We start from the raw sequence: 17,926 nt of genomic DNA, 5'->3' as shown, positions 1-17,926 counted from the left end.
ACCTTCACTTACGGCCCCTGCGTGGACTAAAACCTTCACCTACGGCCCCTGCCTGGACTAAAACCTTCACCTACGACCCCTGCATGGACTAAAACCTTCCCAAATAGCCCCTGCATGGACAAACACCTTCACATACAGCCTCTGCATGTACTAAAACCTTCACATACGGCCCCTGCGTGGACTAAAGCCTAAACATGCGGCCCCTACGTGGACTAAAACCTTCAGATACGGCCCCTGCATGTCCTTTGATTTTCCTCTAACCAGAGGCTTCATGCAAACCATACCTACTCTAGGAAATACAACTGATCCCTCCGGAAACGATGTCACCGTCACCTCTGCAGAGTCTACAGTCTCCAGATAATGGAAGAAGTCATCCTCCACTGTACTGGGCATCACTGACTTCAGGTAATTCGTATCTGGAAGGAGAAGAAGAGGAAATTAGAACCATCCCCCACACTTGCCTGCAAAACTTCTACGGCTGGCTGGGTGAGATCAGAAATAGAGATGTGTACCGAATATTCCAGCTGATGGTGGAGCAGACCAGGTCAGGGATTCTAAAATGACTCAAATCAGAAATAGCCAGGAAAATAGTGGCGAGTCACTACGTAAGAAGGTGGGAGAGGGAGGAGTCGCCAGGCGAGGAGGAGATGGGCGAGAGAGGAGTCGCCAGGCGAGGAGGAGATGGGCGAGAGAGGAGTCGCCAGGCGAGGAGGAGATGGGCGAGAGAGGAGTCGCCAGGCGAGGAGGAGATGGGCGAGAGAGGAGTCGCCAGGCGAGGAGGAGATGGGCGAGAGAGGAGTCGCCAGGCGAGGAGGAGATGGGCGAGAGAGGAGTCGCCAGGCGAGGAGGAGATGGGCGAGAGAGGAGTCGCCAGGCAAGAAGAAGGGGCGAGGGAGGAGTGGCCAGGCGAGACGAAGGGGCGAGGGAGGAGTGGCCAGGCGAGACGAAGGGGCGAGGGAGGAGTGGCCAGGCGAGACGAAGGGGCGAGGGAGGAGTGGCCAGGCGAGACGAAGGGGCGAGGGAGGAGTGGCCAGGCGAGACGAAGGGGCGAGGGAGGAGTGGCCAGGCGAGACGAAGGGGCGAGGGAGGAGTGGCCAGGCGAGACGAAGGGGCGAGGGAGGAGTGGCCAGGCGAGAAGAAGGGGCGGGGGAGGAGTGGCCAGGCGAGAAGAAGGGGCGGGGGAGGAGTGGCCAGGCGAGAAGAAGGGGCGAGGGAGGAGTGGCCAGGCGAGAAGAAGGGGCGAGGGAGGAGTCAGCAGGCGAGAAGAAGGGGCGAGGGAGGAGTCAGCAGGCGAGAAGAAGGGGCGAGGGAGGAGTCAGCAGGCGAGAAGAAGGGGCGAGGGAGGAGTCAGCAGGCGAGAAGAAGGGGCGAGGGAGGAGTCAGCAGGCGAGAAGAAGGGGCGAGGGAGGAGTCAGCAGGCGAGAAGAAGGGGCGAGGGAGGAGTCAGCAGGTAAGAATAAGGGGCGAGGGAGGAGTCTCCAGGCAAGGGAGGAGTCGCCAGGTGAGAAGATGGGCGAGGGAGGAGTCACCAGGTGAGAAGAAGGGGCGAGGGAGGAGTCTCTAGGCGAGGGAGGAGTCGCCAGGTCAGAAGATGAGCAAGGGGGGAGTCTCCAGGTGAGGCGATGAGAAAAGGAGGGGCCGAATCTAGTGGGAGGGGCAGAAAGACTAATACTGTCCATACACTATTGTGACTATACAATCCAAAATGTCAAATGAACTTTATTGATACAAAAACGATGTAACAGGAGGAGGAGGAGGAAGGAGGGAGGACGAGGACGAGAGGAGGAGACAACAATAATAATAATAATGGTTCTAGGAGAACGTGATATCACAGTGTATACAGTGAAAAATTACATAATAGGAGGAGTCTCAAGGTGGGCGGGGAAAAGGTGGTGGGTGGAGTCAAATACTAATAGAGGGCTAATTAATAATAGGCGGGGTCAGCAGGTGAGCGGTGAGATAAGGGATGTGGGAGGAGTCACTCGTCGCGGTGGGCGGGGTTACCTGAGCGGGAAAAGCCGAAGTCCGTGAGGTAGCGGAGACTTTCCTCCAGGCCGCAGTAGATGGTGAACTCTCCATTGAAAGGCGCCTCTCGGAAGAAGAGCTCGAACTCCGCGGCCTCCCTGTGCCGCCCGCTCCTCCAGTAGCCGTACGCCATGGTGAACTGGTAGAGATCGGTGAGCATTGGCAGCTCCATACTGTGTGGACATAACAGTGCGGCCAATGGACACTCTACTTCCGGCGCAGAGGCTGCTGGGAAAGGTAGTCCGAGCGAGGAGTGGGCGGAGTGACCTAAGGAAATGACTGTTGTTCAATACATAATCACCATGTGCAGCCCAGCTCCGCCCACTTCACCAGGAGCGCCCCGCCCACGTTATTCTAGGAACCACCCACATTCCAAAGACCGCCTGGGAATACCAGGTGCTGTAGGCTTTTGCTTTTTTTCCCCAGCAGGGGTCACTCTCCTCTATGCCTCTTTTTACATTCTCTTTTACCGTTGTTCATGTTGGCCTCTTGCAAGCGCTGCGTGACTAGCAGCCGCTAACTAAAACCACGCTCCTGTAGGCAACCTGCTGCCTACACCCTAGCCGCTTCAGGGCGCAGGTTTCACGACCCGTCGGCTCTGTGGCTTCTCGCTGGCTTCGGCAGTCCGCGTGCGAGCTTCCCCCAGCCTGGGGAGCGCCGCAGAATGTGTTGGCGCAAGGGCGACTAAAGAGGAGGAGTGATAGCACCAAAACGGCTGAGGAGAGCGCTGGAAAAGGGCTGGGCCGTGGAGCCTAAGCGGGATGTAGGATGGGGGCTAGCTAGGTGGGGGTTGCGTCCGGCCGTTGCTTTGCTGTCTACAGGGACTGGATGCGTGGCAAGCTCCTGAGGTAGGGAGGGAGGGAGGGAGGGAGAGAGAGAAAGAAGAAAGAAAGTGTATTTTTGAAAGAAGGGGTGAGGAAAGGGAGGAGGGCGAAGAAAAAGTGGGGGCTGGACTGGTGATTTTGTAGGAGCTAGGTGTGCAGGAGGGCTTGCAGAGCGCGTTTTGTTAACCTCCCTGGCGGTTTTCCCGAGTGTGGCTCGGGGTTAAAATTCAGTACCATTAGCGGTAACCCCGAGCCACACTCGGGATCGCATTGCAGGATCCTGGGGCGGCTTTACTTACCTTGTCCCCGGGATCCTGCGATGTCCCCCACAGTGTCCGAGGGCTCCGTCCTCCTCCGAAGCCTCTCCGTGCCAGGCTCCGTTCCCTGCGAGCGGCGCGACGCACGGGGGCGGAGCCTGGCGGCAAATTCAAAAAACTGTCAAAATCATAACACATACAGTACTGTAATCTTACAGATTACAGTACTGTATGAAATGATTTCACATCCCTTTTGTCCCCAGTGCTCTGGCCCATGCCCTGCATGCAGTTTTACATGATATATACTGTTCTTTCTGCCTGGAAACTGGAGATTGTCCATAGCAACCAAAAAGTGTCCCTTTACGTCAAAAGTGGCTTTAGACCAGCTAGAAAACAGCGATAGTAAATTAGAACACTTGCAGAATTGAGCGATAGTGAATTGTGGGGAAATTTATTTTATTACTATTTTTTAAAATTTTTTTTAATTATTTATTTTTATTTATTATATTATAATTTATGTTTCTGTGTTTCAAACTTGATCATACCCGGGATATCTACTAGACTCTGGTTTGGACAGATTTAAGTGTGTTATTGTTAAGATTTACAGACCTACAATATAAAACGCCAAATTTCCATGCAAAATAATTGTACCGCTTTCAGCACCTAAAATCCAAAATAATCATACCGCCAGGGAGGTTAAAAGAGAATGTAAAAAGAGGCATAGAGGAGAGTGACCCCTGCTGGAAGAAAAGCAAAAGCCTACAGCACCTGGTATTCCCAGGCGGTCTCCCATCCAAGTACTAACCAGGCCCGACCCTGCTTAGCTTCCGAGATCAGACAAGAGCGGGCGCATTCAGGGTGGTGTGGCCGTAGGCAAAGCTCATGGTCTCTTTCAAGCCTCTTGTACTTGTCACCGGCAGCCTGGCTCCGCCTTTCCTTGACTTTACTACAATCAGCAGTGCCTTTTGACAAGCAACGCAGCACACCCCACCTTGTCGTCTCTCCTCTCTCTCTCTCTCTCTCTCTCTCTCTCTCTCGCTCGCTCGCTCTCTTCAACCCCCCTGCCTCTTGCTGCCTCTTTAACCTCTTCCTGCCTGCACCTTCTCACACACATACTCAGCCTGGCTTCAAAGGCTCCTTTCTGGCTTCCCCTGGCCTGACTTTTAACCTTTTCCCTGACAAGGCTTTGCACCAAAGGAAGAGGAGCAGCAGGGCGCATGTAGCGCGGGGCCTCATGCCTGCACTTGTTAACGCCTTGGCTTTCATACCAGGTGGCCAGCCCATGGATCTCCGGAACCTGGCTTCCGTTCCGCTAGCTACTGGAAACCGACCGCTGCGGAGGGAGCCAGTACATCCACCCCCCCCCCTGGCTACCAGAGGACCTCTGACCTAGGGTTGCCACCTCATCCCTTTAAACCCGAACACTTATTAACCACTTAAGGACCAGCCTCGTTTTGGATTTTAGGTGTTTACATGTTTAAAACAGGTTTTTTTGCTAGAAAATTACTTAGAACCCCCAAACATTATATATTGTTTTTTTTCTAACACCCTAGAGAATAAAATGGCGGTCATTGCAATACTTTTTTTTGCACCGTATTTGCGCAGCGGTCTTATAAGCACACTTTTTTTGGAAAAAAATCACTTTTTTGAATAAAAAAATAAGACAACAGTAAAGTTAGCCCAATTTTTTTTTATATTGTGAAAGATAATGTTATGCCAAGTAAATTGATACCCAACATGTCACGCTTCAAAATTGCGCCCGCTCGTGGAATAGCGTCAAACTTTTACCCTTAAAAATCTCCATAGGCGACGTTTAAAAAAATTCTACAGGTTGCATGTTTGGAGTTACAGAGGAGGTCTAGGGCTAGAATTATTGCTCTCGCAATACCGGTCGCGGCGATACCTCACATGTGTGGTTTGACCACCGTTTTCATATGCAGGCGCTACTCACGTATGCGTTCGCTTCTGTGCGCGAGCTCATCGGGACAGGGCACTTTAAATTTTTTTTTTTTTTTTTTATTATTTATTTTACTTTATTTTATTTATTTTTTCACTGTTTAAAAAAAAAAAAAAAAATTTGGATCACTTTTATTCCTATTACAAGGAATGTAAACATCCCTTGTAATAGAAAAAAGCATGACAGGTCCTCTTAAATATGAGATCTGGGGTCAAAAAGTCCTCAGATCTCATATTTAGACTAAAATGCAAAAAAAAAAAAAAAAAAAAAAAAAAAAAAAAAAAAGTCGTTTAAAAAAAATGACACAAAAAAAATTGTGCCTTTAAGAGAAGTGGGCGGAGCCATCGTAATGACGTCGCTCCGGCCGTCACATGGTATAGAGACGGATGGGGGCCATCTTGGCCTCACTCGTCTCAGTACCTCAGCGGTGACAGGTCCCGATCTCCTCCGCCGCTACCGACGGCTCCGGTAAGCGGCGGAGGGCGGCGTGGCACCTCTCCCGCCGCCGATAACGGTGATCTTGCGGCGAACCCGCCGCTGAGACCACCATTATCGTGTACAGAACCGCTCGCTGTAAAGATGGATATCTCAGTTGTGGCAGCAGCTGCTGCCGTTACCGAGATATCCATCTTTAAAAAAATGACGTATATATACAGTGAGCGGTCGTGAAGTGGTTAATTACGCAGCTTCTGAGGCTGATTAAGGTAGTAATTAAACTCACTTGTTGCCCTTATCTGCCTTAAATTAGCCTTCAGAACCTGTGTAATTCCTATGTGTTCGGGTTTAAAGGGATGGGGTTGCAACTCTACCCTCACCTATAGCAGGCGCCATGCCTCACCACTGGCTGCAGTCAAGCAACTGCTTGACTTGCCCAGTAGGTAGACCTTTTCTTGTAGCGTCGCTTCATACCTCACATGTGCCATACTCACCCAAGTTCTTTTCAATAGGCCTGGAGACCAACATGCATGATGGAGTCCCTTTCAATGACTTCAGAGGAGGCTTAGAACATTTGACGCAACTTTACTGAGAAGTCTTGGGCATTACAGTTCAACATGAACAATGGTCATATCCTGACCCAAACTGCCACTGACTGGCTGCCCAGGACTACCTGTACAAGGTAGTAGTTCATGTTGGTCTTTGAGTTGCCATCTCATCCCTTTATATCCGAACACATATTAATTACAGAAATTCTGTGGCTGATTAAGGTGGTAATTAAACTCACTCGTTGCCTTATCTGCATTCAATTAGCCTCAGAACCTGTGTAATTCATATGTGTTTGGGTTTAAAGGGATGAGGTGGCAACCCTAGTAGGCCTCCTGCAAGCGCTGCCAGATCCCCCGAAACCCAGCCTTCCCCTATATTTATATCACTGGTGGGTAGGCTGGATCCAAAAAAACCCCGCCAGCGCACGCATTAACTCTTTTCCTCCTAGCCTGGGGCAGCCGCTAAATAAAACCACGCTCCTGTAGGCAACCTGCTGCTTTTGAGGAGATGGGCGAGAGAGGAGTCGCCAGGCGAGGAGGAGATGGGCGAGAGAGGAGTCGCCAGGCGAGGAGGAGATGGGCGAGAGAGGAGTCGCCAGGCGAGAAGAAGGGGCGAGGGAGGAGTCGCCAGGCGAGAAGAAGGGGCGAGGGAGGAGTCGCCAGGCGAGAAGATGGGCGAAGGAGGAGTCGCCAGGCGAGAAGATGGGCGAAGGAGGAGTCGCCAGGCGAGAAGATGGGCGAAGGAGGAGTCGCCAGGCGAGAAGATGGGCGAAGGAGGAGTCGCCAGGCGAGAAGATGGGCGAAGGAGGAGTCGCCAGGCGAGAAGATGGGCGAAGGAGGAGTCGCCAGGCGAGAAGATGGGCGAAGGAGGAGTCGCCAGGCGAGAAGATGGGCGAAGGAGGAGTCGCCAGGCGAGAAGATGGGCGAAGGAGGAGTCGCCAGGTGAGAAGATGGGCGAAGGAGGAGCCGGCAGGTAAGAAGAAGGGGCGAGGGAGGAGTCAGGAGGTAAGAATAAGGGGAGAGGGAGGAGTCAGCAGGTAAGAATAAAGGGCGAGGGAGGGGTCAGCAGGTAAGAATAAGGGGCGAGGGAGGAGTCAGCAGGTAAGAATAAGGGGCGAGGGAGGAGTCAGCAGGTAAGAATAAGGGGCGAGGGAGGAGTCAGCAGGTAAGAATAAAGGGCGAGGGAGGGGTCAGCAGGTAAGAATAAAGGGCGAGGGAGGAGTCAGCAGGTAAGAATAAGGGGCGAGGGAGGAGTCAGCAGGTAAGAATAAGGGGCGAGGGAGGAGTCAGCAGGTAAGAATAAGGGGCGAGGGAGGAGTCTCCAGGCAAGAATAAGGGGCGAGGGAGGAGTCTCCAGGCAAGGGAGGAGTCGCCAGGTGAGAAGATGGGCGAGGGAGGAGTCGCCAGGTGAGAAGAAGGGGCGAGGGAGGAGTCTCCAGGCAAGGGAGGAGTCGCCAGGTGAGAAGATGGGCGAGGGAGGAGTTAGAATGTAAGAAGGGGCAAGGGAGGAGTCGCCAGGCGAGGGAGGAGTCTCCAGGTCAGAAGATGAGCAAGGGGGGAGTCTCCAGGTGAGGCGATGAGAAAAGGAGGGGCCGAATCTAGTGGGAGGGGCAGAAAGACTAATACTGTCCATACACTATTGTGACTATACAATCCAAAATGTCAAATGAACTTTATAGTTACAAAAACGATGTAACAGGAGGAGGAGGAGGAAGGAGGGAGGAGGACGAGGACGAGAGGAGGAGACAACAATAATAATAATAATGGTTCTAGGAGAACGTGATATCACAGTGTATACAGTGAAAAATTACATAATAGGAGGAGTCTCAAGGTGGGCGGGGAAAAGGTGGTGGGTGGAGTCACATACTAATAGAGCGCTAATTAATAATAGGCGGGGTCAGCAGGTGAGCGGTGAGATAAGGGATGTGGGAGGAGTCACTCGTCGCGGTGGGCGGGGTTACCTGAGCGGGAAAAGCCGAAGTCCGTGAGGTAGCGGAGACTTTCCTCCAGGCCGCAGTAGATGGTGAACTCTCCATTGAAAGGCGCCTCTCGGAAGAAGAGCTCGAACTCCGCGGCCTCCCTGTGCCGCCCGCTCCTCCAGTAGCCGTACGCCATGGTGAACTGGTAGAGATCGGTGAGCATTGGCAGCTCCATACTGTGTGGACATAACAGTGCGGCCAATTAACACTCTACTTCCGGGGCAGAGGCTGCTGGGAAAGGTAGTCCGAGTGAGGAGTGGGCGGAGTGACCTAAGGAAATGACTGTTGTTCAATACATAATCACCATGTGCAGCCCAGCTCCGCCCACTTCACCAGGAGCGCCCCGCCCACGTTATTCTAGGAACCACCCACATTCCAAAGACCGCCTGGGAATACCAGGTGCTGTAGGCTTTTGCTTTTTTTCCCCAGCAGGGGTCACTCTCCTCTATGCCTCTTTTTACATTCTCTTTTACCGTTGTTCATGTTGGCCTCTTGCAAGCGCTGCATGACTAGCAGCCGCTAACTAAAACCACGCTCCTGTAGGCAACCTGCTGCCTACACCCTAGCCGCTTCAGGGCGCAGGTTTCACGACCCGTCGGCTCTGTGGCTTCTCGCTGGCTTCGGCAGTCCGCGTGCGAGCTTCCCCCAGCCTGGGGAGCGCCGCAGAATGTGTTGGCGCAAGGGCGACTAAAGAGGAGGAGTGATAGCACCAAAACGGCTGAGGAGAGCGCTGGAAAAGGGCTGGGCCGTGGAGCCTAAGCGGGATGTAGGATGGGGGCTAGCTAGGTGGGGGTTGCGTCCGGCCGTTGCTTTGCTGTCTACAGGGACTGGATGCGTGGCAAGCTCCTGAGGTAGGGAGGGAGGGAGGGAGGGAGGGAGAGAAAGAAGAAAGAAAGTGTATTTTTGAAAGAAGGGGTGAGGAAAGGGAGGAGGGCGAAGAAAAAGTGGGGGGGCTGGACTGGTGATTTTGTAGGAGCTAGGTGTGCAGGAGGGCTTGCAGAGCGCGTTTTGTTAACCTCCCTGGCGGTTTTCCCGAGTGTGGCTCGGGGTTAAAATTCAGTACCATTAGCGGTAACCCCGAGCCACACTCGGGATCGCATTGCAGGATCCTGGGGCGGCGTTACTTACCTTGTCCCCGGGATCCTGCCATGTCCCCCACAGTGTCCGAGGGCTCCGTCCTCCTCCGAAGCCTCTCCGTGCCAGGCTCCGTTCCCTGCGAGCGGCGCGACGCACGGGGGCGGAGCCTGGCGGCAAATTAAAAAAACTGTCAAAATCATAACACATACAGTACTGTAATCTTACAGATTACAGTACTGTATGAAATGATTTCACATCCCTTTTGTCCCCAGTGCTCTGGCCCATGCCCTGCATGCAGTTTTACATGATATATACTGTTCTTTCTGCCTGGAAACTGGAGATTGTCCATAGCAACCAAAAAGTGTCCCTTTACGTCAAAAGTGGCTTTAGACCAGCTAGAAAACAGCGATAGTAAATTAGAACACTTGCAGAATTGAGCGATAGTGAATTGTGGGGAAATTTATTTTATTACTATTTTTAAAAATTTTTTTTAATTATTTATTTTTATTTATTATATTATAATTTATGTTTTTGTGTTTCAAACTTGATCATACCCGGGATATCTACTAGACTCTGGTTTGGACAGATTTAAGTGTGTTATTGTTAAGATTTACAGACCTACAATATAAAACGCCAAATTTCCATGCAAAATAATTGTACCGCTTTCAGCACCTAAAATCCAAAATAATCATACCGCCAGGGAGGTTAAAAGAGAATGTAAAAAGAGGCATAGAGGAGAGTGACCCCTGCTGGAAGAAAAGCAAAAGCCTACAGCACCTGGTATTCCCAGGCGGTCTCCCATTCAAGTACTAACCAGGCCTAAAACAGCGATAGTAAATTAGAACACTTGCAGAATTGAGCGATAGTGAATTGTGGGGAAATTTATTTTATTACTATTTTTAAAATTTTTTTTTAATTATTTATTAAGTGTTCTTGCATAGCAAGACCACTTACTGTTATCTCACATATATATTATTCTTATTATTATAGCCAAATTTACCACCCTAACTCCTCCCACAGTTTTTACACTACATAGACAAGTAATATACCGAAACGTGCGGATTGTTCCCGAATGGTGTGCTATTACTTTGTGGAACGTTTCGCCGAATGGTTCACGAAATATCGTCGTTTTTGCGGCGAAATTGGTCCCATAGGAATGAATGGGGAAACTAGAGTGGGAGATGACAAAAGCTGGAAAATCAGAACATGATTTCTAAACTGCCGCCACTCCCTCATTTTCAAGCCCACCTACATAAATCTTATATCAAAACGTTCAGCTATCCCTGCTGCCACTAAACATGTCCACGGCTAAGCCATAGTCCTGATAGTTTTCACAATATGACCATTTGTTTGCAACTCACGCCGTCCATTGACATTCATTGAAACTACACTCTAGCCCCCTCCAAATTTGAAGGGCAATTTCTAAACTGCGACCGTGCCTTCATTTTTAATATTTCAGAGACATACTATATATCAAAATCTAGGTCTGGGTCTTGTGATTCTCACAATATAAAGATCTTCGCTGTAGGATGTATAGTTTTTAAAATACGGCCATTTGTTTAGAGGTCATTTCAGGAAATTTTAGCCATTAATCAGAGTGTACTGTTAGTGTTTGTTTTGTTGCCATGGTTACCAAAGCTTCTGTTATACACAGGGGGGAGGTGGCTGGAGCATCTCAGCTCTGATTACAGAGCCCGGGGGAGGGGACAGACACACCATGTACTGATTTATAATAGAGGAATATGATGGGGCAGTTTTGATGGGGTAATTCTGATGGGGCAGTTTTGATGAAGCAGTATTTGGGAAGCATAAACAGGGCATGAGCGTTGCTAGGAAACAGTGGTTGTAAACACAAGATGCTGAGACACCCCAAATGCATGTGACTTCATCTGCTAGACTTGATAATGCTTGTAGACTCCTCCCACAGTTTTCACACTACAGAGACAAATAATATACCGAAACGTGCGGATTGTTCCCGATTGGTGTGTTATTACTTTGTGGAATGTTTTGCCGAATGGTCCACGAAATGACGTTTTTGCGGCGAAATTGGTCCCATAGGAATGAATGGCGAAATGTTCAAAACTAGAGTGGGAAGTGACAAAAGCTGACAACCCCATGATCAGCCAAAACATTATGACCGCCCCATGTAAAAAAAAAATATTTTTAAAAAAAAAAAATAATTTTTGAAAAAAGTAAAAAAATCATTTTTGAAAAAAAAAAAAATATTTTTGAAAAAAAATATTTTTGAAAAAAAAAATATTTTTGAAAAAAAAATTACTTTTAAAAAAAAAAATATTTTTGAAAAAAAAAAATATATTTGAAAAAAAAAATTATTTTTGAAAAAAAATTACTTTAAAAAAAAAAATAATTTCGAAAAAAAAATTATTTTTGAAATAAAAAAAAATTCATTTTTGAAAAAAAAAATTACCTTTGAAAAAAAAATCATTTTTGAAGAAAAAAAAATCATTTTTGATTAAAAAAAATTCATTTTTGAAAAAAAAAATTACTTTTGAAAAAAATGTTCAGCTCTTTCAGCGAATGATGGAACTTTTTTACTACTATTTATACTTTTTAAAATATTAAGCTTTTTAACACTTTTCACAGTTACTCAAGCCACTCCACCCAGTTACTCCGCCCACTCCAGTTGTAGAGGCAAGAACACTTTCACAATTTCCCCAGAAATTGTACCTTTTCTAGTTTTTATTTATTATATTATAATTTATGTTTTTGTGTTTCAAACTTGATCATACCCGGGATATCTACTAGACTCTGGTTTGGACAGATTTAAGTGTGTTATTGTTAAGATTTACAGACCTACAATATAAAACGCCAAATTTCCATGCAAAATAATTGTACCGCTTTCAGCACCTAAAATCCAAAATAATCATACCGCCAGGGAGGTTAAAAGAGAATGTAAAAAGAGGCATAGAGGAGAGTGACCCCTGCTGGAAGAAAAGCAAAAGCCTACAGCACCTGGTATTCCCAGGCGGTCTCCCATTCAAGTACTAACCAGGCCCGACCCTGCTTAGCTTCCGAGATCAGACAAGAGCGGGCGCATTCAGGGTGGTGTGGCCGTAGGCAAAGCTCATGGTCTCTTTCAAGCCTCTTGTACTTGTCACCGGCAGCCTGGCTCCGCCTTTCCTTGACTTTGCTACAATCAGCAGTGCCTTTTGACAAGCAACGCAGCACACCCCACCTTGTCGTCTCTCCTCTCTCTCGCTCGCTCGCTCGCTCTCTTCAACCCCCCTGCCTCTTGCTGCCTCTTTAACCTCTTCCTGCCTGCACCTTCTCACACACATACTCAGCCTGGCTTCAAAGGCTCCTTTCTGGCTTCCCCTGGCCTGACTTTTAACCTTTTCCCTGACAAGGCTTTGCACCAAAGGAAGAGGAGCAGCAGGGCGCATGTAGCGCGGGGCCTCATGCCTGCACTTGTTAACGCCTTGGCTTTCATACCAGGTGGCCAGCCCATAGATCTCCGGAACCTGGCTTCCGTTCCGCTAGCTACTGGAAACCGACCGCTGCGGAGGGAGCCAGTACATCCACCCCCCCCTGGCTACGAGAGGACCTCTGACCTAGGGTTGCCACCTCATCCCTTTAAACCCGAACACTTATTAACCACTTAAAGACCAGCCTCGTTTTGGATTTTAGGTGTTTACATGTTTAAAACAGGTTTTTTTGCTAGAAAATTACTTAGAACCCCCAAACATTATATATTGTTTTTTTTCTAACACCCTAGAGAATAAAATGGCGGTCATTGCAATACTTTTTTTTGCACCGTATTTGCGCAGCGGTCTTATAAGCACACTTTTTTTGGAAAAAAATCACTTTTTTGAATAAAAAAATAAGACAACAGTAAAGTTAGCCCAATTTTTTTTTATATTGTGAAAGATAATGTTATGCCAAGTAAATTGATACCCAACATGTCACGCTTCAAAATTGCGCCCGCTCGTGGAATAGCGTCAAACTTTTACCCTTAAAAATCTCCATAGGCGACGTTTAAAAAAATTCTACAGGTTGCATGTTTGGAGTTACAGAGGAGGTCTAGGGCTAGAATTATTGCTCTCGCAATACCGGTCGCGGCGATACCTCACATGTGTGGTTTGACCACCGTTTTCATATGCGGGCGCTACTCACGTATGCGTTCGCTTCTGTGCGCGAGCTCATCGGGACAGGGCGCTTTAAATTTTTTTTTTTTTTTTTTATTATTTATTTTACTTTATTTTATTTATTTTTTCACTGTTTAAAAAAACAAAAAAAAATTTGGATCACTTTTATTCCTATTACAAGGAATGTAAACATCCCTTGTAATAGAAAAAAGCATGACAGGTCCTCTTAAATATGAGATCTGGGGTCAAAAAGTCCTCAGATCTCATATTTAGACTAAAATGCAAAAAAAAAAAAAAAAAAAAAAAAAAAAGTCGTTTAAAAAAAATGACACAAAAAAAATTGTGCCTTTAAGAGAAGTGGGCGGAGCCATCGTAATGACGTCGCTCCGGCCGTCACATGGTATAGAGACGGGTGGGGGCCATCTTGGCCTCACTCGTCTCAGTACCTCAGCGGTGACAGGTCCCGATCTCCTCCGCCGCTACCGACGGCTCCGGTAAGCGGCGGAGGGCGGCGTGGCACCTCTCCCGCCGCCGATAACGGTGATCTTGCGGCGAACCCGCCGCTGAGACCACCATTATCGTGTACAGAACCGCTCGCTGTAAAGATGGATATCTCAGTTGTGGCAGCAGCTGCTGCCGTTACCGAGATATCCATCTTTAAAAAAATGACGTATATATACAGTGAGCGGTCGTGAAGTGGTTAATTACGCAGCTTCTGAGGCTGATTAAGGTAGTAATTAAACTCACTTGTTGCCCTTATCTGCCTTAAATTAGCCTTCAGAACCTGTGTAATTCCTATGTGTTCGGGTTTAAAGGGATGGGGTTGCAACTCTACCCTCACCTATAGCAGGCGCCATGCCTCACCACTGGCTGCAGTCAAGCAACTGCTTGACTTGCCCAGTAGGTAGACCTTTTCTTGTAGCGTCGCTTCATACCTCACATGTGCCATACTCACCCAAGTTCTTTTCAATAGGCCTGGAGACCAACATGCATGATGGAGTCCCTTTCAATGACTTCAGAGGAGGCTTAGAACACTTGACGCAACTTTACTGAGAAGTCTTGGGCATTACAGTTCAACATGAACAATGGTCATATCCTGACCCAAACTGCCACTGATTGGCTGCCCAGGACTACCTCTACAAGGTAGTAGTTCATGTTGGTCTTTGAGTTGCCATCTCATCCCTTTATATCCGAACACATATTAATTACAGAAATTCTGTGGCTGATTAAGGTGGTAATTAAACTCACTCGTTGCCTTATCTGCATTCAATTAGCCTCAGAACCTGTGTAATTCATATGTGTTTGGGTTTAAAGGGATGAGGTGGCAACCCTAGTAGGCCTCCTGCAAGCGCTGCCAGATCCCCCGAAACCCAGCCTTCCCCTATATTTATATCACTGGTGGGTAGGCTGGATCCAAAAAAACCTCGCCAGCGCACGCATTAACTCTTTTCCTCCTAGCCTGGGGCAGCCGCTAAATAAAACCACGCTCCTGTAGGCAACCTGCTGCTTTTGAGGAGATGGGCGAGAGAGGAGTCGCCAGGCGAGGAGGAGATGGGCGAGAGAGGAGTCGCCAGGCGAGGAGGAGATGGGCGAGAGAGGAGTCGCCAGGCGAGGAGGAGATGGGCGAGAGAGGAGTCGCCAGGCGAGAAGAAGGGGCGAGGGAGGAGTCGCCAGGCGAGAAGATGGGCGAAGGAGGAGTCGCCAGGCGAGAAGATGGGCGAAGGAGGAGTCGCCAGGCGAGAAGATGGGCGAAGGAGGAGTCGCCAGGCGAGAAGATGGGCGAAGGAGGAGTCGCCAGGCGAGAAGATGGGCGAAGGAGGAGTCGCCAGGCGAGAAGATGGGCGAAGGAGGAGTCGCCAGGCGAGAAGATGGGCGAAGGAGGAGTCGCCAGGCGAGAAGATGGGCGAAGGAGGAGTCGCCAGGCGAGAAGATGGGCGAAGGAGGAGTCGCCAGGTGAGAAGATGGGCGAAGGAGGAGTCGCCAGGTGAGAAGATGGGCGAAGGAGGAGCCGGCAGGTAAGAAGAAGGGGCGAGGGAGGAGTCAGGAGGTAAGAATAAGGGGAGAGGGAGGAGTCAGCAGGTAAGAATAAAGGGCGAGGGAGGGGTCAGCAGGTAAGAATAAGGGGCGAGGGAGGAGTCAGCAGGTAAGAATAAGGGGCGAGGGAGGAGTCAGCAGGTAAGAATAAGGGGCGAGGGAGGAGTCAGCAGGTAAGAATAAAGGGCGAGGGAGGGGTCAGCAGGTAAGAATAAAGGGCGAGGGAGGAGTCAGCAGGTAAGAATAAGGGGCGAGGGAGGAGTCAGCAGGTAAGAATAAGGGGCGAGGGAGGAGTCAGCAGGTAAGAATAAAGGGCGAGGGAGGAGTCTCCAGGTAAGAATAAAGGGCGAGGGAGGAGTCTCCAGGCAAGAATAAGGGGCGAGGGAGGAGTCTCTAGGCAAGGGAGGAGTCGCCAGGTGAGAAGATGGGCGAGGGAGGAGTCGCCAGGTGAGAAGATGGGCGAGGGAGGAGTCGCCAGGTGAGAAGAAGGGGCGAGGGAGGAGTCTCCAGGCAAGGGAGGAGTCGCCAGGTGAGAAGATGGGCGAGGGAGGAGTTAGAATGTAAGAAGGGGCAAGGGAGGAGTCGCCAGGCGAGGGAGGAGTCTCTAGGCGAGGGAGGAGTCGCCAGGTCAGAAGATGAGCAAGGGGGGAGTCTCCAGGTGAGGCGATGAGAAAAGGAGGGGCCGAATCTAGTGGGAGGGGCAGAAAGACTAATACTGTCCATACACTATTGTGACTATACAATCCAAAATGTCAAATGAACTTTATAGTTACAAAAACGATGTAACAGGAGGAGGAGGAGGAAGGAGGGAGGAGGACGAGGACGAGAGGAGGAGACAACAATAATAATAATAATGGTTCTAGGAGAACGTGATATCACAGTGTATACAGTGAAAAATTACATAATAGGAGGAGTCTCAAGGTGGGCGGGGAAAAGGTGGTGGGTGGAGTCACATACTAATAGAGCGCTAATTAATAATAGGCGGGGTCAGCAGGTGAGCGGTGAGATAAGGGATGTGGGAGGAGTCACTCGTCGCGGTGGGCGGGGTTACCTGAGCGGGAAAAGCCGAAGTCCGTGAGGTAGCGGAGACTTTCCTCCAGGCCGCAGTAGATGGTGAACTCTCCATTGAAAGGCGCCTCTCGGAAGAAGAGCTCGAACTCCGCGGCCTCCCTGTGCCGCCCGCTCCTCCAGTAGCCGTACGCCATGGTGAACTGGTAGAGATCGGTGAGCATTGGCAGCTCCATACTGTGTGGACATAACAGTGCGGCCAATGGACACTCTACTTCCGGGGCAGAGGCTGCTGGGAAAGGTAGTCCGAGTGAGGAGTGGGCGGAGTGACCTAAGGAAATGACTGTTGTTCAATACATAATCACCATGTGCAGCCCAGCTCCGCCCACTTCACCAGGAGCGCCCCGCCCACGTTATTCTAGGAACCACCCACATTCCAAAGACCGCCTGGGAATACCAGGTGCTGTAGGCTTTTGCTTTTTTTCCCCAGCAGGGGTCACTCTCCTCTATGCCTCTTTTTACATTCTCTTTTACCGTTGTTCATGTTGGCCTCTTACAAGCGCTGCATGACTAGCAGCCGCTAACTAAAACCACGCTCCTGTAGGCAACCTGCTGCCTACACCCTAGCCGCTTCAGGGCGCAGGTTTCACGACCCGTCGGCTCTGTGGCTTCTCGCTGGCTTCGGCAGTCCGCGTGCGAGCTTCCCCCAGCCTGGGGAGCGCCGCAGAATGTGTTGGCGCAAGGGCGACTAAAGAGGAGGAGTGATAGCACCAAAACGGCTGAGGAGAGCGCTGGAAAAGGGCTGGGCCGTGGAGCCTAAGCGGGATGTAGGATGGGGGCTAGCTAGGTGGGGGTTGCGTCCGGCCGTTGCTTTGCTGTCTACAGGGACTGGATGCGTGGCAAGCTCCTGAGGTAGGGAGGGAGGGAGGGAGGGAGGGAGAGAAAGAAGAAAGAAAGTGTATTTTTGAAAGAAGGGGTGAGGAAAGGGAGGAGGGCGAAGAAAAAGTGGGGGGGCTGGACTGGTGATTTTGTAGGAGCTAGGTGTGCAGGAGGGCTTGCAGAGCGCGTTTTGTTAACCTCCCTGGCGGTTTTCCCGAGTGTGGCTCGGGGTTAAAATTCAGTACCATTAGCGGTAACCCCGAGCCACACTCGGGATCGCATTGCAGGATCCTGGGGCGGCGTTACTTACCTTGTCCCCGGGATCCTGCGATGTCCCCCACAGTGTCCGAGGGCTCCGTCCTCCTCCGAAGCCTCTCCGTGCCAGGCTCCGTTCCCTGCGAGCGGCGCGACGCACGGGGGCGGAGCCTGGCGGCAAATTCAAAAAACTGTCAAAATCATAACACATACAGTACTGTAATCTTACAGATTACAGTACTGTATGAAATGATTTCACATCCCTTTTGTCCCCAGTGCTCTGGCCCATGCCCTGCATGCAGTTTTACATGATATATACTGTTCTTTCTGCCTGGAAACTGGAGATTGTCCATAGCAACCAAAAAGTGTCCCTTTACGTCAAAAGTGGCTTTAGACCAGCTAGAAAACAGCGATAGTAAATTAGAACACTTGCAGAATTGAGCGATAGTGAATTGTGGGGAAATTTATTTTATTACTATTTTTTAAAATTTTTTTTAATTATTTATTTTTATTTATTATATTATAATTTATGTTTCTGTGTT

General features: G+C 49.6%; 1 protein-coding gene and 2 non-coding genes across 4 annotated transcripts in view; all 3 read right to left on the bottom strand.

The window, feature by feature from the left end:
- Positions 1-2,297, bottom strand: part of NAPRT (nicotinate phosphoribosyltransferase) — a gene marked incomplete at its 3' end in the record, with an annotated part of 30,371 nt that extends 28,074 nt beyond the window's left edge. Inside the window, 2 exon segments of one of the 2 annotated variants that reach the window (XM_073629431.1) lie at positions 289-416; positions 2,005-2,297. In XM_073629431.1, coding sequence (XP_073485532.1) covers positions 289-416; positions 2,005-2,197 — 321 coding nt within the window. 2 annotated transcript variants of the gene reach the window in all.
- Positions 2,298-3,862: 1,565 nt separating this feature from the next.
- LOC141146298 (5S ribosomal RNA) lies at positions 3,863-3,981 on the bottom strand. Its single transcript, XR_012244850.1, has one exon. It is a non-coding gene; the product is annotated as a 5S ribosomal RNA (ribosomal RNA).
- An 8,082-nt stretch (positions 3,982-12,063) lies between these two features.
- On the bottom strand, positions 12,064-12,182 carry LOC141146303 (5S ribosomal RNA). Its single transcript, XR_012244855.1, has one exon. It is a non-coding gene; the product is annotated as a 5S ribosomal RNA (ribosomal RNA).
- Between the last annotated feature and the right edge of the window lie 5,744 nt (positions 12,183-17,926).

Source organism: Aquarana catesbeiana, linkage group LG05, assembly GCF_042186555.1.
Source record: "Aquarana catesbeiana isolate 2022-GZ linkage group LG05, ASM4218655v1, whole genome shotgun sequence".
In the NCBI taxonomy this organism is placed as follows: domain Eukaryota; kingdom Metazoa; phylum Chordata; class Amphibia; order Anura; family Ranidae; genus Aquarana; species Aquarana catesbeiana.
This window is presented reverse-complemented; position numbering and strand designations above follow the sequence as displayed.